Here is a 23,581-nt window from a genome sequence, read left to right on the forward strand (position 1 = left end):
ACTCCGTGCCCAGTCAAACAGGTTCACATAAATTGGAACGGAGGGAGTAGTACTCAAATTTAGAATAAGAAATGGCTGTTCAATGAATTTTATGGTTTGCTTCATCCCACCGGCCACCTCTGTTTTTATTGTTAATCTATTTAAAAGAGAGACTTCATACAATTGTTTGCTATTTTTCCATTTTTATTACTAGCAGAAACAGAGAGTTGGACCATTAAAAAAGTTGAACACCGTGGATATTTTATTTTCCTTGTTTGGTTAAGCATTAGAATTTATTAGATTTAAGGTTTCATTATCATACTTGGTCAAGACGCGGCTAATTAAGGGGATCATTGCTTTACATTAGCTTACAATTATATAGAGTTATCAATAAACTTTAAATACTTTGGCACATCTTTCTGCTCTTAACTAAAATTTTCGTTGAAATTTGGGAGAAAAATTCCATTAAGATGAGATACTTGGCACAAATCGGAGATGCAAGAAGCATAAAATTCTTTTGTTATGATGTCTTGACTGTGAAGGGTAGTGGTACGTTGGGTTTGAGTGGTGGAAAATGAATTGAACAAATACATATAGAAATCAAACTCGCTCATATTTCACATTAAAAAATACGGATTGAAAATTAATGAGCGGTTTAAAAATGAGTTGACTCTTATAATATAAGTTTATGTTTCAAGAAATAATGTATTACCTAAATAAACTAGTAGGAGTATTACATTTCTTAAAGTTGTTGCCCAATTTGTATTGAGTGCTTGTCATCTTTCTTTTGATTTTTTTTTTTTTCTGGTCAAAATTAGCAATTTCAATTTGAAAATGGTATCTTTTTTATATATACTCTATTAGAAGATGATGTACAAGACAGTTTGTGCGGCCCTCGACTAATTCACCAAATGCCTGCTATGCCCACCAAGACTAATCAGATGGGAAGAAATCAGTTAGATATTTGCTTCCTTTCAGATTTGAACCTTCTTATATATACTCCATTCACAAAGCAATAAAGCTTCATAATGACATCCTTTTTCGTGTTATGGTTAGTGTTACTATACCAGTATACCTCGTTTGCCAAGGTGCATAAAAGTAGTAGTACTAACAACAAAAGCCAAGTTGAGACGAATCAGTTCTCAGCTTCAATATAACTGTAAGTTGCAGCTAACAGATCTTGGATGCAGCAGCTTAATCTTCATTAGCTTAGGCATCCAACAAAGTTCTTTTTGGTAGCACTTTGCTCCTCTTTTTTTTTTTTTTTTCCCCCCTCTTACTTTTCCTGAATAAAGAAAAAACCTCTTCATTTCTCTCTTCTTGATCAGCAGATTTAGAGTGATCAGGGGAAACCGCCCTTCTTGTTGGCACGGATGCAAGCTTCAATTTGAGAAACAAAGTGATCAGTCATAAATAAATAACACCAGAGAATATTACAGCCAAGTTCAGTCCATCCTCCACAATGCTACCAATATAGCTGAACTGTGACCTAAGTAGATAGACATTATCCTTAAGTACTATGTAATAGCAGTAGGATGATCGCTTAAAGTTATAGCATCGCTGAAATTTTAATCACATATATCCAAAATGCAAATATTTATGACTTATTCAACCATTATCTTGAATTATTTTCATCCATACAATCTCCATCTCACACTGCTTCTGTTAGAAGCTTCTACACGATCGTGCAAGACAAACCCAGTTAAGGTAATTTGTTTAGATGTGAAGATGACTCCTTTTAAATGATGTATTTCAATTCAGATTCTACATGTCTCATTTGTAAGGGCAAATTCTGCTAATATAACTAAAGTTCTATGATACTACGAAAACCTCAACCTTCTTGATTGGCAGGAATATGAAGCAATCTTACATAGCAAGAAACATATGACCTAAGATTACTAAATAGTTACCAAATACATAGAATATGTTGAACATCATGTTCTTGCAACGATCAATTTTGAACATCATGTTCTTGCATCAGACTCCAATAAACCAGTACAATGTATGTGCGCCTATTCAGACAAATGCACAATGAATTCAACACCGATGACTGCCAATTAATCCAGTCACAAGTAATTTAGATTTATCCGTCACAAGAGAATATATATAAACCCTCCGAAGCATAGAAGAATGTTACTACTAGCTGTTATGCAAAAGGAGATATGACAGCGCGTTGGATCTTTAGTTCAAATTGGATTCATGGGATACACAGAGCGTGGGCTTCAATGAAGAAAGACGCAAAAGGAGAAAAAAATACAAATACGTATGTTTAGTCTAAGCCTAATAATTATAAGCATGAATAACAAACATATGGACAAAGAAATTGAAAAAAAAAGGGATAAAATAAAATATCAATTGTTTAGTGTCGCCTCCCTAGGATTGCACTCATTAGCAAGGAAAAGTATGTCGTAGTGCCTTGATGGCGACAGTGAAGCACCCGCTAAGCGAAGCGAAGCGCTCAGCATATAAAAGGGAGCATACGCTGCTGCGAACCAAAATTTTTATTGCTAATGTTATCTAGTCATATCAAAACAAGAGGGAAACAACATATCAGCATACCACTTGAAAAACTCTCTCAAAATCATCAGATACAGAAGGGATCAATATGCTCGGCGCTGGGAAAGATAATCCCAACAATTATTCCGAACATGCTGTTCTTGCATCCAACTTCAATAAACCAGTACAAAATATGTGCGCCTATACAGACAAATGCACAACGAATTCAACACCAACGACTGCCAATTAATCTAGTCACAAGTAATTTACATTTATCTGTCACAAGAGAATATATATATTATATATATAGAAGAGTGTCACTACTGTTTGTTACACAAAAGGAGATATGACAGCAAGTTGGATCTTATGTTGAAAATGGATTCATGAGATACAAAAATATAAATTGGTTCATCAGTTAAAAATTTTAAAAGCAAAAAGAAAAAAGGAGTGTGCGCAGCTGCGAATCAAAGATTTTATTTCTAATGTTGTCTAGTTTTATATCAAAACAAAGGGGGAAAAACTTTTCAGCATACCACTTGAAAAACTCTCTCAAAATCATCAGATACAGAAGGGATCAATATGCTCGGCGCTGCATTTTCCTAGGTTTCTTCACAAAACTCAGGCGAATTTTCTTTAGCTTTGTCCTCTTTCTAGCCATTTTCTCAGGCAGTGTCTCTCGCTTCTTCTCCTTCTTCACGGCTGTAGGTTTCTTCTTTGCATATCTAGGATGCACCATATATGCCTTTGGCTCAACTGGCAATCCATTGTTCTCAGCTTCCTTGTAAAGGGCATTTGCTTTGTCAACACGATTATGAGCAACCAGCTTTCCCATCAACAAATCATAAGTCTTTAACCCCGGTTTGCGACCATCCTCTTTCATCTTTGCAAAGACAATCATAGCATGATCAGTTCTCTCAATCCCACATAATATTTTCAAAAATTCATAATAGGCCTTCTTATCAAGTGCATCCCCAAAACCTGCAGATTTCATTCTATCAATCATTTCGTCACCCTCTCCAATCCTTGCAGCCTGGTATAAGCTCTTAATAAGTGTCAAAAAAGTCGTCTCGTCTGGAGAACAACCCCATTGCCCCATCCTGTAAAACAGATTCATAGCATCCTCCGTTTTCCTGATTTTACACAAGTTAGTGATCAACACATTAAAGGTTTCCACATCTCTAGGAACCCCCTTCTCTTCCATTTCCACCAACACATTCTCTGCCTCGGATTGAAGCCGAAATGGATCCTTTTTCCTACAAAGCTTACAAACACAATCAAGAATTGCATTATATGCTGCAGTACCAATTTCAAACCCTCCTCTATACATCTCCCCAGCTAACCTCTGGGCCTCATCAAGTTTCCCATCAACACACCAACCCCTTATCAACATATCACATACATATTCATCAGGGAAAAATTCATTAGCTAAATTCTTCACCATTTTCTCAGCATAACTAGCAAAACCATGCTCACACAACCTAGAAACAACCAACTTCAAAGAATTCAAATCCCTAACTAACCCATAATCATTCTCCATATTTTCAAAGAATGTCACTGCCTGAGTGGACCTCCCGGCCCGTACAAGCCTATCAACCATGGACTCAAACGTCTTAAAGCCGGTTACCCCTCGGCCATCAGTAAGCACGTCATTTGCAGCTTTAAAATCCTTTCTCCTCCCAAAATAATCCACAAAGTAAGACACAACTTCATCATCAAGATTGAAACTTTCTTTGGATTTAACCCATTTGAAAAGCCCTAAAACAGTTCGGCCAGCATCTGGGGAAAGATTGAGTGTGGTAAGGATCAGGGAAGGCGTTAAAGTTATGTGGGAGAAAGAAAGATCTAGTCTTTCTGGAATGGAGAGAGATTCCGAGTCCAGTTCTTTGACAAGCTCAGACGATAAAGACTGAGCAATTGTTTCTTCTTGATCCTTTACAGGATCTTCAGATTGGGATGAAAAGTGTTTAAAACTGGTGCAATATAGTGAAAACGGAAATGGGCCATGGGGCAGTGGTGAAGTGAAAAGGTGGGTTTTGGAAAGGGAGACTTGGGAATAGGGAAGGTGGTGGGATTGATTAGTCGCCGACGAAGAAATACAGCGGCGGAGCAGTGTTCGAAGGTGGGGGCGTGTTAATGGGGACGTGAGTCTACGCATTTTCACTGTCTGTACTGTGGGAGAAAGGGAGGCGGCTATGGCGGATTGTTAAACCCTCTCTGCTACTGCTACTGCTACAGCTCTGAGCTAAGCTGGTGTGGTTTTGGGCTCTCTCTTTGGGTTTTGGCAACTTTTGGGCCTTTTGGCCGCTAGTGTGGAAAAGTTATGCATTTAGCCGTTCCACAAAAAATGTTGGGTATTATCACTTTTAGCCCACGCCATAAATTATTTATGTTTAGTAGTCGTAAAGTGTATAAAATTTGTATAATTTTTGCATATAACATATAAAATATATATATATATATATATATATACAAAAAATATATAAATTTTATATATTTTTTCAGCTATTATTTTTACAGCTGCTATGCAGTGTCATTTTTCATTTATATTCATATTCCCGAATCAAATATACATATATACTACTAGTATATATTAATTACGTATATCATAGTAGTAGTATATATTTATTAATTATTATTTTTTAACGACGACTAACTTAATTTTCCAATAATTGGGAAAGTTACACATTTTCATTCTATTCAAATATACCCCTAACTTTTGTACTTGTCTCATACCCTCTATGTTAAGCTACTGACTCATAGGGGTCTTTACCATTATCTGCTGTCTTAAATATGTTTTTACTCATGAGTTAGCCAATATGATAGAAGCCACATAGAATATATTTGAACCTTTTTCAATTTTAGGAATATATGTTTAATAGAATAATAAATCAAAATATATACCAATAGAAATATATTGACTAAATAATCTCATTATTGTTACGAAACATAGCTCAAAGTAATAATATAAAACAAGAAAATAGACAAGAATGTAGGGAGCAAGAGAGAAGAGATTCTTATTCTTCCATGTATTCAAGTGTATTACAAAATGAGTTCTCATCCACTATTTATAGTACAACATTGAGGTATACCAAAAGAATTTCATAAATATGCTATTAAGCATTTGAGATCATGGAGGAAGATCATGGGTAGGTTATGGAGGTGTGGGAGTTACAACAATAATGGTGAGAACTAGTGGGGGTTATCTACATAATGGAGAAGAGTAGTGGGAGTTATATTTGATTAGTGGACATCCATATAATATGTATTTCATAACACTCCCCCCTTGGATGTCCATAGATAATGTGCCTCGTTAAAACCTTACTAAGAAAAAACCATGGAGGAAAAAAATCTTAGTGAAGGAAAAAGAGTATACATATCTTGTAATATGCATTACTTGCCGCCTCATTAAAAACCTTGTCAGAAAAACCCAGTGGAATAAAACCTTAGCTAAGGAAAAAAGAGTACAACGCGTATTTGCCTCCCCCTGATAAAAATATCACTTTATTCTCGGAGATGCCGAATTCCAAGCTTGTATACAACTTCTCTAATACTTGAGATCGGCAATGCCTTTCGTGAATTATTCCGCAAAATTATCACTTGAAGGAATTTCTTGGACATTTATTTCATCATTCTATTGAAGATCGTCTCTGCAAAGAAACTTTGGCTAAATTTGCTTTATTTTGTCTTCTTCAATATATCGTTCTTTTAATTGAGCTATGCAAGCATCATCGTCTTCAATATTATTGGAATCGTCTCTCCAAAGAAAAGTCACACTTCCTCACATGGAAATAGATTGCTTGAACAACGAACTATGCCCTGCATTTGTATAACCAAACAAAACCTTGACAATATTTGTTAGAATAAACAAATCTATATCAAGGATCTTTTGCAATATAATCATAAATAGTATTCCAGTATCTTTATATAGGAATTAAAGTATATCTCGTTGGCATATTGTTATACTCGTAGTTCTAGCAAGATACATAGTGCACCAATAAATCATGTACGCCATGATTGCTCCAATCCCCATGAGGATTTGTTGAAGCTTTATTTAATGAATTTCTTGGGAACCTTAATATGCTTTAGAACAGTTTAAATCCTTCAATGATTTTTATATACGCATATCAAATTTATCAGGTATTGCCAGACTAAAATCTGAAAGCAATTGTATCCACCACAAGGGAACATGTTTCCATATAATCAATGCTAGGACATTTACGTAAAATCTTGTGTCACCCCACTGACTTTATACTTTAAGGTGTTGGGACTATCAGTCCAAAACTTCACGTTTTCCAAGTGAAGTCAATCTTAATTGCGTATTTTTCATTGACCAAGCATTTTATCTGTCCAAATTCCATGACAGATTTGAGCTCAACATCCTCGTCAATATTAATAATATTGAGCGCTACATTATATCAACAATATCATCGATGATCATTTTATATCGGTTCCATCGTTACCCAATTAAGACATAACTATTGAGATCTCTTTATCTCATTATTTTCAGGTACCTGAGCCTCTCCCATGAGGTCTTATAAAGTGTTATGTCATGGTGCTCTTATAAAGCACTTGCCTCCTTATTGTGACCATCTTGAACATTTGCTCCTCTCCTTCTTCAAGGAGTTTTATCTTTGGAACCGATTAGTCTATTACGCTTCATGCGTGTCATAAACTCTGTCCATCATGGACTTTATTCCATTTTGGTGCATTAACAGCTGAAATATGACATTTAGCTTTTGGTCAGCAAATGCTCCTGGCAATATTTTGGAAATGAATTATCACTTGAACTTCAAGTTCACATAAGTTCACATTTTCTTGTACAAGGATCTAGATGTATTCATATAATTCATTCCACGTATCACTGTTTCAGCTGCCCATTTTCTCCCCCTAATGTTAGGATCACCAACACATTTCTCAACCTTATTTGGGAACCCATCTTTGTGCATTGTGGTGTCACAATTAAATCATATAGCACATCTATATTTCAAGATGGAAATTATTTGGTTTCCTGACCCTGAACCAATTGTGACGGGGAGAATTTATCATAACTTGGCTAGATGCATACAAGTGCTGCTCTATATTAAATAATACATCTCATACCAAATTTCCTTTTGGTAATTTTGTTCTCATAACCAATGGTTTAGCTATAATTGGAGGCATACAATCTCTGCTAAACCAACTTGGATTTAAACCAGCACTATCAAGATAAATTTATATTTTGGACTCTACTCTAATAATTTGAGCAATCAATCTTGCAAAATCCAAACTGCAAGTTGACAACAAACGCACATATGACCATACAATAGATGCATCTATTAAAATCATATAATAGTACATGGTCCACATGGCAGGTGATTGGGCCCATATATATATATCACCTTTTATTCGTTCCAGATCTTAAGGGATTCAATCCCAACCTTAACTGGTATATCATGAGAATATGCAGCACAAGAGAATTCTTGAAGAATCTTCTATTTCTTCAATATATGCCAATGTGAATTCTCAATTAATTTTTGCATCATAATTGAACCGGGATGGCCAACCCGTTCATGCCAACTAATATTTGTTTCAGTAAACCTCTAGTTTACTTGTGGCATGTGATTCCATCATCATGCTTATACTTGTGTAGTACAAAAAAAAGAAAAATCGGGTAACCTTTTATATTTACCCGGTATGATTATAGTAATGTGAAGATATTCAATCTTCCTTTCATTTATAGTCTCAATATGCCAACCATTTTGGCTAATATATTTTAAACTCAAAAATTCCGTTTGAGACTTACTACAATATCAATGTCATGAACAATTTCATTCATCCGGGTAGTAACAAATTAACTCTTTCGGAGCTCTTAATTGATTTTGTACTATAATATCTTTTGTCACACCATCCATATGGTGAATGTCTCCTTCACGGAGAAAATCATATCATAATAATTGTCATGGTCAAAATAATCATAAGCAAAATCATTTCTTGCTTTACTTTTGCCTTTAATAACTTTTTATAAGCACGTCATTATCTTTATTTCTCTCAAACCTCCCTTAGAGGTGAGTTGTGGTATTTATCCAACCATACATAAGTACGTTATTATGCATAATCTTTATCACATGAAGTATATATTTTCACATTCACTTTCAGGAATGAGTCTGCAGTTACAATGCTTATCACAAGTCACATTTTCAACGAATGGACTATAATCATATGAACGTGTCTCGTATTAACAGACCACATTGATACATGTTCCTTCACCTTTGAAGGATCATTTTGAGAACCCTTATCGTTATCCTTTTTACAATTACCATAATGATGACTGTTATTATTTGATCTTTGGCACGCCCACGTTCATTGGTCAACCACTTGTCTTTATTTAGACTTATTATGCACCGTTATCACATTCACTTCAAGAATGGAGCAAATCAAGTGGGACAAACTTTATGCTTTTTCATGAAAAATATATTATTTTTCTTTAGTCATCATTATATCATCAATATGGTGCATTGGGACTCAAACCCACTGCCTTACCCATATAAAAGCATGTTAGTTTATAATGAATTGGGACTCAAACCCAACTCTTATCATCATGGTGCACCAGGCCTTAAACCCGATGTCTTATCATCATAGTGCGATGGGGCTCGAACCCATCGTCTTACCCTCATTCAATGGAAAATAGGCCAACATACTGGTGCTCACCCTTAAGCCTTTAAAACTATTACCTCTCCGTGATTATATCCATAAGTAAACTTAATAATTCATATGCATGTGATAATAACCCGCGTCAATTATCGATTTTCAATTAAGTGATTCATATGAATTAAATAATACGAGATCTCATGCATTAGTCTTAAGAAACTTGCAACTTCTAAGATTCTCATTTTTTCTGGTTTAGGGGAAAATCAGAAGTTGAAAATCATTCACACTTCAAGTGCAACCATAAAAATAAGAGCATAATCATTATATATATATATATATATATATATATGGTGGAGCTAGTATTGACGTTGATATATGTTATTCACACTACTAATTCTATATCAACCAACTTGTGTTCATGGTGTAAATTACTAAACCAGTGCCACCTATCAGCTTCAACAAATATAAACTCATGCATGCCAAAATGCTCGTGTATGCATAAATAGTGTAAGTATATAAACAGGTACCTTACTTTCTTAATACTCCGATATATTACACAAAACAATGGCACTCGAGTGTTAAAGCTCGATACTTTGAGTGCCTGCTCAATGGAAAGGAATGGATTCATCTTTGGTTCTTGGTAGTGGTGGCTCATACTGGCAGAAAATAATTGTAACTACTATTATCAGTTTGTTGTTTCTATATTATTGATACATAATTCAACTTCAGAATTCGTAGAATAATTAAAAATGATACTCCCTGGATAATATAGATGCAAACTTATCGATATGGCATACGAAATGCACAGAATTTCACAGGCTCAACCAAATTGATTCAAGGTTGTAGCTCCCATGGAAGGCTTTCATATCTTATAGAAAATATAAGAAGAATATAGCAATTCGTGCTGATAACGTGTTACGAAACATAGCTCAAAGTAATAATATAAAACAAGAAAATAGACAAGAATGTAGGGAGCAAGAGAGAAGAGATTCTTATTCTTCCATGTATTCAAGTGTATTACAAAATGAGTTCTCATCCACTATTTATAGTACAACATTGAGGTATACCAAAAGAATTCCATGAATATGCTATTAAGCATTTGAGATCATGGAGGAAGATCATGGGTAGGTTATGGAGGTGTGGGAGTTACAACAATAATGGTGAGAACTAGTGGGGGTTATCTACATAATGGAGAAGAGTAGTGGGAGTTATATTTGATTAGTGGACATCCATATAAATATGTATATCATAACAATTATTATTTAAATTTTCTTGTTATAGTCCTCACACTATAATCTCATCTAACTTGTCCGCAAACCAAGCAGAAGTAACAGGACACCAACAGAGGTAAAAGTTGCTGCCACAGCCCACAGCAATTGGGAGGGTATATTTTAGTCTTTGCATAAATGGGTGGAGAGCAAGAGAGTTGGATGATCGAATGATGTGGGTTATGTGAAGATTGAAGAAAGTGAAACCAACTCTTTTTTCTTCTTTCTTTCTGGTGGACGCGTGGCAAAGACATTCCTTTGCTGGGACTTCACCGTCAGCGACTTTGTAAGGTAATTTGCATGTGTGCTGCTGAATTGGCAATGGGTTTGCTAGACTTTATTTAGTATTACCTCATTGAAATGTCCACGATCGGGTCAATCGTGTAAATTTGATTGGCTAAAGAATGGCATGCATATCTTTGTTTATGCTTTCGCAGGTTTTGGTTATAATTTCGAGAGATGGTGTCACTGCAAAAGTATACCGCCCCATATCATCCATACTTGCCAAATGCATCGTCTCAGGTACCGTTCCCAATTCTTCTTCAATCTTGCTTAGCACTGATAATATATCCTCTTTATTAAAGTTCCTCTTCTTCATTTAGAAAGGTGGCTGTGATGCATCAGCTTGGATGGTTTAGGAATGGCCATAACCAGAGGCGCAGAGCCAAGATTTTGAGTTTATGGGTTTTGGATTCTAAAAAAGGCATCTTACTGGGTTCTGAATAAAGTATTTCTACATATTAAGTGAGTTTTTTAAATACAAATACATGGTCTGGACCATACGTACTGGGTTCTGCCGAACCCCTATGTAGAACACTAGCTCCGCCCCTGGACATAACCGTAAGGGGTCCTGGCTGTGTTATCAGATCAGAGCATGTGACAAACACAGACGGATCCAGGATTTAAATCCTATGGGTTTAATTTTAATGTTTTTAACATTGAACCTATTATATTTTTAAAGTTTTGGGTTCATATATATTATTTTTACAATTTTAATGAATTTTTACATACAAATTTTTACTCCGCATCGAAAGTTATGGGCTCAGTTGAACCCATAGATAGTACACTACATCGGCCTCTGGAGACGGAAACCTCCACTTCCTCTTGCCAACTTTAGATTAGTTTCCTATTTTTTTAGCAAAAGAATCAAGCTCTCAAGTAATTAGATCCCTCTAACTAAGGCCTTGACCAATAAGATGCATGATTGAGCATAATGCTCAATCTTTAACAGTCCTATTGTAAAGTGATGGAAGTGTACACAGTTTCATACTTCCTGTAGACTTCTTTGCAGGATCCAATTTAGCCGAGTGAATAGTCTTATGCTGCTCAAAGCAGGGTTGTTTAGTTCAATAGTGTAATCTCCACTGGTTTTTATATCAATATAGATTAATTCGGTTCATTTTAACCTGCTGTCTTGAGGAGCGTAAAAGAAATCTTCTTCCAGGTAGAGGATATAATTTCTTACTGATGAATGAAAGTGAATCCAAAATTGCTGCCTTGTAAAGGATTTTGAAGTAAAATAAATTCTACTGTGAAGACACACCTTTAGTAATAATGCATGTCCTGGTTGTTGGATGACCCTGCATTTAAGTGTCATCCCAGATTCATGATATGCTCATAATAGGTTCTTGTTCTGAGTATAAGATGTGGGAATAGTGCTGGCAATACTTCATCTTGTCCTATGTTAATTGATTTTTTGGCACCAAATGACGACCAGTTACTATTTTCCTGTATTTGTTTCCTTATAGATAGACTTGGGAGGTGTCAGATTCGTGCAATGAGATCAACAATTGCCCCGTTGTGGCTGATGACTTATCAGACACCAACAACATGTAAAAGTCTTCGTGCAGTGTCTTAACCTTTTAGTTCCCTAGTCGAAAGGAGTTCTGATCTATCTCACACAGTTATCTTTCATGTATCCTGCTGAAATTTTAATGGCTGATATCCTAAGAGTACACCCTTTGATATGGCTCAGGGGGCTGCAGAAAGTAAGAAGGGATTTCTGCCTGTCACAAACAAGAAGGATAGATACTCTTTCCTCTATCCTTTTGGGTGGCAGGTCATTCTGAACTTGATGGCTATAATGTTCTCTACTCGTTTTCTTGTTCCTATGTCATAGTTGCGTCAAAAATTTGCTGGAGAAACTGGAGTATGGAGCTGCATTTGGTGGTTTAGCAATTTCGGATCCATAAATAGCTTAGAAGATTTTAGTCACCTTTTATATAATTCCACTAATTTTTAAAAATATTCTATAGTTGCAATTTTCAATTTCTAGACCACATTTCCCCCTTATAAATTAGACTAGTCTTATCCATTGATTCAGTTTGCTTTAACTATTTCTTTTTTTTTTTTACCCTCACCCAGGAAATTTTTGAAGGTGAAGATAAAGTTTTCAAAGATGTTATTGAAACACTAGAAAGTATAAGTGTAAATGTGATACCAAGCAGTAAAGTGGACATACAAGATTTTGGTTCGCCGCAACATGTTTGTTGAAATGCTAGATTATTTATCCCAGATATTTATATAACTGTTTGGCTGTTTTGGATTACTTGCTCCACGAAGTAATTATATTTTTCATTGATTGCATATTAATTTGTAATTGTGGCACTCGTCAATGTGTTCTCACCAGAACTATTCATATTGCAGGTTGCTGAAATTTTAACAAAAATGTTTTTAGTGTCGCCTTCTCAGAAAACAAACTGATTCACGCATCAGAGGTGTGTGGTTTGGTATTTCTTCCATCACTCAAAATTTGTAATTGGTCTTTGAGTGCTTGTCATGCTGAACTATTATTGGTGTTACTGTTGAATAAACTTTTCAGAGCCTTAACATCTTCGATGTAACCCACTGTACATATCTTCATTCTGGACCAAATCAATTGGTTAACATGTTCGATGATTTGTGCCCTTAAAAATGCATTTGGCCTTACAAGAAGAAAAGCCACATATTGTAAAGCTATGTTGATGCAATAACAACTATGCCTCTATCCTAAGTAGTTTATGTAATGTGGTTCCATGAACTTAAATAAAGAAGCAAAAATCATTTCTTAGCTTAGAGCTACTTATGTAAGAAGGAACATGAACACTTACAGTCATAATGTGGGTGAACCTGTTGCAGTTTCCCATGAACTTAAAAGAAGAGTTAAAAAAGTTAATATGCTCAATTCACAGAAGTCAAGTTGCAGTTCTGTAATCTTTTTCCTTTCTATCCTTTCCTTACTGTGAGCCACTAGTCATGAAATTTCATCATTCTAATTCCAGTTCAGTGAACTTTCTTTTCAGAAGTTCTCTTGAACTTTGCTTGAAAAGGCATATATCTATTTCCTTCTTTTTGCAGTTCATGTTGTGACAAAGATGAGTTAGTGCACTATTTTAACCTGTATCGTATGTTCCAATATTCTCATAGCTCTCTATTGGCACTACATCTATTTGAAGAGCGCATGTATAGGAGGGAATTTTGGTTTACAGAAAACCGGGCTTTCATTTTTCTACCAGAGTGATTCTCTTTTTTGTCGTTTTTGGTAAAGTACCAACAAATGATAAAATTGAAAAATAACTTCCATTTTACCAGAAAATTGAAAACCATGCAATGCCCTCCGACACTTGATGTCATGAAGTTCTTCATTCTCTATTGGCCTTCTATTTGGTTTAAGACTAACGAACGCTACTTATTTTATGAGATCCTGAAGGATATCTACTAAGGATTAGCTGTTGACATGGTATATCATGCAAGATAAACTAAAAATTGTGATCAACATTTTTCTATGCTTCAGCAGGGCGTGACCTTTTCTTGTGATGGGTATTTAACCGGTTAGCAAGACAAGCTATCAGTTTCTGAATCAATAGACTAAATTGATTCACTCTTCCCATGATTCTATTTCTAGTTATTATTGGATTTGAGGTGATAAATTGCTTAGATTGGTTTCATTGGAGTAAAGTTAAGCTACTTGTGCAACTGCTATCTAAAGTTAATAACTTATTTCCTTATGCCGGTACATGACACTTCGTTATCATGCTTCAAAGATGTAACAAGGAAATCCAGATGATCATTGTCTGTGATTCTGTAGCGCAGCGTTGATGGCAAAACCTATTACACATTCGAGTGTACTGCACAATCCCAAATTATGCTCGGCATGCAATCACTGCAGTCTGCATTGGCAATGGTATGATGCTTAATTTAGGTTTTAATTGTCAATGTGTATGCTATGTAGAATGTTTTACTTCTTCGCTGACTAGGATGTTTCAAATTCCTTCCATAAGCTGATTAAGAAAGGGTCTCATTTCCCTGCCTTTCCGGAGTAGAACTTGGTTACCTGCCAAATTCTTGCACCGTTATAGTTTTGGTAGTAATTAGTTGAAAGATGCAGCAACATAAATATTGATATGCTCCGACTTTTTCACTAGCCTGCAGGATCGTCAACTTAGGCTTTAGTTCAGTCTCCTGTATACTCATTTATCACCGTAGTTTTGTTTCCATCAATTAATCTTATGATAAATATTTACAGATGGTTTTATCTACATTGACAATGAGGTTTATTAGTTAACTTCTAGCTCGAAGTTCTTGAATCTTGCAATTGATGGGACGTTAGCAACCATTGGTTATCAGCACAATGGTAGATTCAGGCCTTTTGCTTTATCAGGGATAATAGAGAAAGAAATGAAGTACATGAAGAGGTTCATACCCCGGAAAACCAAAGTGGTGATGCAGTGAATAATTTCTATCATTTATGCAGTACAACTACTTTTACCTACAGTTAGATTTATTCCTGCTTAATTTCCCTCTTCGAAGCCCTGATGGTTTTGAATCTGGAGTTTTGAATCTTTCATGCGCTGAAATACCTGATGGTAAGACACTATTGTAATTACATCATCTTTATCTTCAATTGAGAAGCTTTTCATTGTTTAGTTTAAACAGTAAGTTAATGACAGTCAGCCCAACACTTCCTTGGTTCCATTTAATGTGTACCCCGGCTCCCTCCTATTGTATTTGCTACTTGTGCATCTAAAATCAATGTGTCACACCAACTTCTTTCATCTCTTTTGACATGCATTTCAATGATGTTGCATTTTAAATGATGAATCCTAATGCAGGAAAGTTCTATACATTGACAACTGGAGCGAACGAGAGGAGGTGGGAGAAGGTGAAGGATAGATTACATACTGTGGTTGACTCCTTCCAAATTTTCAATGTCTAATAGAGTAATATACTTTAGTAACACATTGCTTCTTGGTGTTAAATTCCCAGTTTTCCTCTTTAACTATCTAAAATTAGAGGATGTATAATGGATGTGGATATGAGTGTTTTGCTTATTTTTAGCCATTCAAATTGGCATTACAGATTCTATAGTGTATTAGTAGAAAATAAATATGACACGTGGAATTATGTGTGGATGACAAGGCATGTTACGTGGATCACTAAGAAGATGACAACTGGAATATTGCATTAAAAGATGAACGAGTTACAAGAGGTACGAGCAAATCACTCACGAGATGAAGGGATGCAGTTGCTCGAGTCTAAATCATTCAGTAGACACGGGCTGAATGAATCAAGACAGTAAGAAGGGGAAGATTCACGAACCTCTAATTAATGAGGAAGAAGAATTGGAACCGTTACAGAATCTCCATAAACAGTTACGATTGCCAATCATAACGGTTCATTAATGTCACTAATGCTCATAATGATTCGGCTATAAAGAGAGGAAACGTTATATTTGTAAATTCCTATATAAGGGGAAGAGAATTTCACTTGTAAAGACACTTGAGACAATATTGGAATATATTCACTTTACTTTTCTGCTTTTCTCTATATTGACTTTGCAAATCAGTTATTTCCTTACTTTCTCTTGTTCTTTTCCTTTCATATAATTGAGGAAGTACAGAATTTCTTAGTTATCAGTAACCCGAGTTCTTCTAAAAATAGGCTTTGACCGAAAGATGCATTTTTTGTTAAACAAATTGGTTCCGTTACCGGGAATCTGATAATCTTTTTACTTTCCAAATTCATTTTTCTGTCAAACAACCATGTCGACTGTCAACGACAACAACCAACTGAACCAACAGAATCTACAAGAGAATGAAACTCCAATCCCATCACCCCAAAATTCTCCCCAGCACTCCCGAGAAGGGTCACCTCAAAGATCAACATCACAAACGAATAATCAACAAGGGGACGATCAAACTGCTGAAAATGCATTGAAACAGCTAATTGCAGAACACGTCAACAATGCCCTTCAAGCTTTCGTTAGTGGATACCAACTGCACCACCAACTCCACCTCTAAACAATACCGCAACCATAGAAAACCCACGCTTGGAACTTGCTAATTCAGGCAGCGGAGGAACTCCCAGCGAATCTCGCGATGGAAGGTCAGGTACCCCAAATAATACTGATTTGCAAAGTTTAGTACTAACTTTGCAGAAGCAGCTCAAGGAGCAGAATGATCGCATAGAACAGATACCTGGTGTGTCACCCGTGATTAAAGGAGTGGATATTGATAAATATTCTCAACAGCCCTGGAAGCCAAGTGCCGCTCCCTTGCCGATTCCAAAAAAGTTTAAGATGCCCGATATTCCGAAGTATGATGGAACAACCGACCCATGAGATCATGTAACTGCGTTTACAACTGGCGTAAAAGGCAACAATTTAACTAAGCAAGACATTGAGTCAGTGCTGGTCAAAAAATTTGGCGAAACACTCACAAAAGGAGCACTAACATGGTATTCTCTTTTACCAGAAAATTCTATCGATTCTTTTGCTAAGCTTGCAGATTCATTTATTAAAGCGCACTCAGGAGCTCAAAAAGTTGAAAAGGGGATGGAAGACATCATCAAAATAAAACAAGGAGATACAGAGCTACTCAAGGAATTTGTGGATAGATTTCAACGCGAAATAATGAAGTTACCGCGTGTACCAGATAATTGGGCGGCCATGGTGTTTGCAAGTAATTTAAATGAAAAAAGCTCACAAGCCACGAGCAGGCTCAAGGAAAGCTTACGAGAATTCCCTGCTACAACTTGGAATGATGTTTACAACAGGTATAGCACGAAGCTGCGGATAGAGGAAGATACTATCACTAAGTCACAGGGAGACGAAAGAACAGGTTCGAGATGAATAGAAACTAAAAAAGGTCCAGTAAGAACAGGTACGAACCTTACATGGGACCAGAAGGATAGGGTTCACGTTCTAAACACGAAAACCCGAGGTACGGTTCTAGATCAAGGGACAGAGATGCGGGTTCATCATCCAAGTTTGGAAAGGAACGAGATACGCGGGATAGCAATGTTAATACAAAGTCAAAGATTGGTGATTACAGTATCAATGTCAGCACTTCTGAGTTGGTAGCTGTTTTAAGAAGTATGGGAGATAAGGTGCGGCGGCCAAAAGAAATGAGATCGAACCCTAGCAGAAGAAATCCATATTTCTAGTGCGAGTTTCATAGTGATCATGGTCATAAAATAGCATATTGCAGATTGCTACAAGGTGAAATAGAGCACTTATTAAAACAAGGTTATTTTAACCGATTTGTTTAGTGAGAAGGGTAAGCAAGCGTATATGAAGAATAGACAAGAGCCACCAAAACCTCCATCACCAAAAAGAACGGTTAATGTGATAAGTGGAGAGAGGAAGTCAACGGTGTGACGTATACGGCTGCAAAAAATACGTCAAAAGTCACAGTTACCCATGGAAAGCGAGTTCGCCAAGTTTTGGAAGAAGACAACATAATGTTTGATGATGCAGATGCAGATGGCGTGATGAATGCTCACAACGATGCACTGGTAATATCTTTACTTGTACATGATACTAATGTGAAACGAGTTTTGAATGATCTAGGTAGCTCTGTAAATATCATTCTTTTAAGAGTGGTAAACGAGATGCAAGCTGATGACAAAATGGTGCCTAAAGCATGTACCTTGTCTGGATCTGACAATTCAAGCGTTGTTACAAAAGGGGAAATAGTGCTCGCCGCATTTGCAGAAGGTGTTGTCAAAGATACGAAATTTCAAGTGATAGATATGGACATGGCGTATAATATGATTCTCGGTAGAACATGGATTCATGATATGGACGTTGTTCCGTCTACTTTACATCAGGTTATTAAGTTCCCTTCACAATGGGGAATTAGACAAATTCGTGGTGATCAGCAGGCTTCTAGAAGTATCAATTCATTGGCGGATTCAAGCATAAAGAACGATGTTGCAGACCAAAAATAGCAATTACAGAATTCAGTTGAAGATTTAGCAACACAAACCTCAAATGATGATGGGCAAACGGATGTAGACTCAAGGCCTGATGCCATTCAAGAGCCAGAAGAGAATGAAAACATCAAAACAACAATTGAAGAACTCGAAGCAGTGGTGTTGTTTATACATGGAAGGACAGAAAAGTTTACATCGGAACCAACCTGAGCGCAGAGATGAAAGGTAAGTTAATTGAATTTTTAAAAGCTAGCGCAGACTACTTTGCTTCGTCGCATTCAGATATGACAGGTATACCACCGGAGGTGATGACCCATAAGCTAAATGAAGATCCAACATATCCACCTGTCAAACAGAAGAAGAGGAAGCAAGGATTCTTCAAAAACCAGGTGATTCAGGATGAGGTACAAAAGCTTTTAAAAATCGTGTCTATCCGAGAGGTAAAATATCCTAATTGGCTAGCTAATACTGTAGTAGTACCAAAAAAGAATGGTAAATGGCGAGTTTGTTTAGATTATACTGACTTGAATAAAACTTGCCCTAAAGATTCTTTTCCTTTATCGCACATAGATCAACTAATTGATGCTACTACAGGACATGAATTATTGAGCTTTTTAGATGCCTATTCTGGATATAATCAGATAAAAATGAATCTTTTAGATGAGGAAAAAACTTCCTTTATTACAGACAGGGGGACTTACTGTTATAAAGTCATGCCTTTTGGTCTAAAGAATGCTGGAGCCACGTACCAGAGGTTAGTAACGAAAATGTTTCAAGAACACCTGGGAAAAACTATGGAAGTTTACATCCATGACATGCTAGTCAAGTCTACACAATCGGGGGATCATATCCAACATTTGTCAGATAGATTTCAGATTCTCCGCAAATTCAATATGAAGTTAAATCCCGAAAAATGTGCATTTGGCGTGTCCTCAGGTAAGTTTTTAGGTTTCCTTGTTTCTAACCGAGGAATAGAAGTAAACCCTGCACAGATCAAAGCCATTGAAGAAATACCAGACATACTCACGAGCAAGAAAGAGGTGCAGAGGTTGATGGGTAGGATAGCAGCATTGGGAAGATTTATTTCTAAATTTTCGGAGAAGAGTTTTAAGTTCTTTTCAGTATTGAAGAAGCAAAGCCAATTTGATTGGACTGAGGAGTGTCAACAAGCACTCAAAAATCTAAAAGCATACTTGTCTAACGCACCGTTGCTGGCTAAACCAAAGGATGGAGAAAGGCTACTCATCTATCTCGCTGTGTCAGAAATGGCGGTAAGTGCAGTATTAGTACGAGAAGACAAAGGTAAACAATCTCCAATCTATTGTGTTAGCAAATCTTTATTGGATGCTGAAACTCGATATCCTCATTTAGCAAAACTTGCTTTAGCACTAATCATGGCATCTAGAAAGTTGAGGCCTTATTTTCAATGTCACCCTATCTCTGTAGTGACCGCTTACCCCTTAAAAAATATATTGCATAAGCAAGAACTATCAGGTAGATTAGCCAAGTGGGCTACAGTGCTTAGTGAATATGATATCATATATCAACCTAGAACTGCGATAAAATCACAAGTTTTAGCAGATTTTGTGGCAGACTTCAGCCCAGGGATAGTACCAGAAGTAGAAAAGGAACTGCAGGTGTTCAACGGGTCTAATCCGGGTACCTGGACCCTATTTACAGATGGCTATGTGAGCACGTAATTTTTTCCCTATATGAATTACTCCCATAAATTCAAAACAAAATAATTTCTTTTCATTACTTGCAATTTTGTGGATTTTCGTGGCATTTTCTGTTAATTGTTTGCATTTGTTTGTGCATGTTTATTTTATTTTATTCATGAAAAATACAAAAAAATATGTTGCATTTAGGATTTAATTTGGCATTTTGAAATCAGTTAGTAATTTAGTTGTGTTACAAAAATAGAAAATCACAAAAAAATAACTCATTTTGGCATTTAGTTCCGAATCGTGCAGTTTTCTTTAATTTGATAGTTAATTAGTTGTTGTAAATATTATTTTGAACATTAATCTAATATGGTAGGATAATTTTGGTTTAGAATTAATGTAGGTTTTATTTTTTAATTTGAAAAGAAAAGAAAAAAAAGATTTGAAAAGAAATGGAAAGAAAAAAGAATAGAAATTGAAAGATAAGTCTGTTTGGGCCATTTTTAATTGAAATTCCTCAGGCCCAAACATTTGGCTCAAAAACCCGTCCAAATTTGGCCCAATATTACACTCAAAACCCGGTCCAGTTTCCCCACTTGCCAAAAACGGCCCCGTTTAGATAACGGCTAATCCAGGCCGTCTATTCACTCCAATCCAACGGCCTGGGTGCAATCTCAGGTATTAAATAAAAGTGTCCTAAAGTCTCTGAAACCCTAGAGACCAGGGCCTCCCTCCTCGTACTCTTGTTCCTCTCCGCCTCCACCGCCACCCTCCACCCTAGCGCCGCCGGCCGGAAATCGCCGCCGTCGGCGGCCAACGTCCAAATCGCCTCAAATTTTCACCAGCTGTTCTCCTTCTTCCCCTCTATTCGAATCCACCCTCCTTTCCTTTCGAATCTTACCGGAGCTTGTCGAATCTTAGATCAAAGAAATTCCGGCCATGACGCCACCAGTCCCACACTCCACCAAATTTACACCCTAGAACCCGCCTTAACCTCCTCTCCCCAACCCCCTTAACCCCGTCCCTCGAATCCCGCCGGAACTGTTCGAATATCGGTTTAAGTTTTTCCGGCCAAAACCCTAGTCACACCAACTTGCCCCAAAATGATACCATAGGGTCCTCGGGCTTCCCTCATAAGGATTTCATCATCAATAGAGCCCAAATGTCACCAGAAATGGGCGAACTGAGAAATGTTGACTGGACGGAGTTTCTTTATCAGTGAGTTTGTTTCTCCTTTTTTGTGTTCTTATTTTCTCCAATTCTTACGAGTTTAATTCATATTTTGGCGCTAATAATTCAGTATTGATTAATATAACTTTGATTCGTGTTCTTTTAGTTTAGTTCAATCATAGCTAATGTTGTTATTAGAGCAAATGTTTAGGTTAGTTCATGATTTTAGTAATTGTCTCTCCCCTGTTATCGTAATTTTCTTTTAATTAAATTGTTGCTCACTGATTTTGCTCTAAATTCAGTATCGTTTGAGTGTGATTAGTAGTTTGTTTTTAGCATAAATGTTGGAGTTGATTATTGTTTGTTAACTGATGGAATAATAAGAGCTGGTTAAGGATTATATTGTTACTACTGAAATTCATGTTTTGTTAGTTGACCATGGATTAATCAGAGTGGGGGGTAGTTTAGTGATTCTAAAGATATTCAGGGGTATACGGGTAATTGGAACTGGATAGGAAGATAATAGACTATACCAGAACTTCTTAGATTATTCTAGAATGTGGTTTTAGTGTATGTTTCGGCAAAAATAGAGGTAGTTACTTGTGTAACAAGTCAGAAAATAGAGGGTTAAGTAGAAATAAGTGAGGGACTAATGTGTAAAACTAAATATCTGAAGTTGCCCCTCATTTTTTGCCTATAAAAGGCACGTCCAATGCCTTAATTCCCAAGTTTGGCATCTGAAAAATCCCTCAAAGTTTCTAGAAAGTTTGGAGCCTCCAAAAGTTCCCCCCCAAAAAGCACTCTTCAGTTTTCCAGATCTGAAAGTAGAAATTCAAAAATTCGAAAGCCAAAAACAATAGAAAATTACAGAAAAATCCAAAAAAATACTGTTTATTCAATCTCTTAGGTCTATTTCAAGTTTAGTGGTTGGTTTGCATTGTTTAACTTTTTAAAATTTGAAACAGGCTAAAACGAAACTAGTTTTCCGAAGAAAATTTGAACTTTGAAGGGTTTTTACCCAATAAATCGCTTTTTTTGGATTCCCCTAAAAGAAGCCCCTTCTTTTTTTTAATTTGTTTTTAAACTAAAGTGAAAACACCACAAAGATTCTAATCATGTATAACTTTCAAAGAATAAAAATTTACCAACTACCAATTTATTAAGCAAATTAAAACGCGAGGAAAAAAAATCAAAATGTTTTTAATACCACTGAACCTGGGTGGCTTTTTTACTCCAACCCTTTTCCCCCCAAAACCAATTTTGGGGAGTTGGCAAAAACAAGTGGTTTTTTAAACCACCAAAAAGAAGGGGAATTCCTTTTTTTATTTTATCAATTCTCCAAAAAATATCCAAACTTACTTACCTAAACAAATTGGGGAACCCTAAATTAAAACCTAGTCCAAACCTTGAAAATGAAAAAAAACTATAAATTTAATGGAATTGAATTCAAATCCCATTTTTTTTAAACAAACGATTGCCCCCTAAAAATTTGGGAAAAAAAATCAAAAAGAAATTCTTTAAACTATACTTTAAATTGACCCCTTAAGAAACTGAAATAATTTAAAAACAAATTTTTTTTGAAATTTAGTTCCCCCTGGGAAACAATTCCATCCATAAACAAGTCCCCCCCAGTTAAATACAACTATGGAAAAATAAATTCAATTCAAAATAGTAAAATCGAGCTAATTGACCTTTAAAAATAAGAAAAAAAAAATTTCCAAAAATTTGGCAAAAAAATTTTTTTTCCCCAAATGGGGGTTAAAAGCAAACAATTTCCAAATTTTTGTTATTTTTTTCCCCATGTTCAACAGGGCCCCGCGGTTTTAAACTCCACATAGGCTTTGAAGAAATTATTGTAAACCCCTTGGGAGAAAAAGAAATAATAAGCAAAAATGAGGGGGGGAATTTTTCCCCACAAGCAGGAAAAAAAAAATCAGAGGGGAAAAAAATCCCAGCCGCACAAGCAAAGTTACAAAAAGCCAAGCCAGCCCATGAGAAAGTTTTTCCAACAGGAGAGAGCACAGCAAATTTCAGCCCCAGATAGCCAGTGATCCAAGTATAATGGATTGAGAGATTTATACATATACACCAAATAGACCCAATACTGATTGCTTGGATCAAACCACTCGAAATCAAAGCAGGATTACTTCTGAAAAAAAAAAAACTTTCACTACTAGAAATTAT

The 23,581-nt window shown here is 36.1% G+C and overlaps 1 protein-coding gene and 1 long non-coding RNA gene across 7 annotated transcripts; one reads left to right on the forward strand and one right to left on the reverse strand.

Moving 5' to 3' along the window:
• Positions 1-2,822: 2,822 nt before the first annotated feature.
• LOC109211839 (pentatricopeptide repeat-containing protein PNM1, mitochondrial) lies at positions 2,823-4,727 on the reverse strand. Its single transcript, XM_019375419.1, has one exon. It carries the CDS (start codon positions 4,628-4,630, stop codon positions 3,050-3,052), a length of 1,581 nt encoding a protein of 526 aa, XP_019230964.1. The 5' UTR covers positions 4,631-4,727; the 3' UTR covers positions 2,823-3,049.
• Positions 4,728-10,444: 5,717 nt separating this feature from the next.
• LOC109211843 lies at positions 10,445-16,161 on the forward strand. 6 transcript variants are annotated; one of them, XR_002065781.1, is made up of 8 exons: positions 10,445-10,661; positions 10,808-10,892; positions 10,973-11,114; positions 12,735-12,931; positions 13,017-13,087; positions 14,393-14,532; positions 14,875-15,214; positions 15,461-16,161. It is a non-coding gene; the product is annotated as an uncharacterized LOC109211843 (long non-coding RNA). The 6 variants fall into 6 exon arrangements; XR_002065783.1 differs by having other exon boundaries at positions 10,977-11,114; XR_002065782.1 differs by lacking the exon at positions 12,735-12,931.
• The last annotated feature ends 7,420 nt before the right edge of the window (positions 16,162-23,581 follow it).

This window comes from Nicotiana attenuata, unplaced genomic scaffold (assembly GCF_001879085.1).
Source record: "Nicotiana attenuata strain UT unplaced genomic scaffold, NIATTr2, whole genome shotgun sequence".
In the NCBI taxonomy this organism is placed as follows: Eukaryota; Viridiplantae; Streptophyta; class Magnoliopsida; order Solanales; family Solanaceae; genus Nicotiana; species Nicotiana attenuata.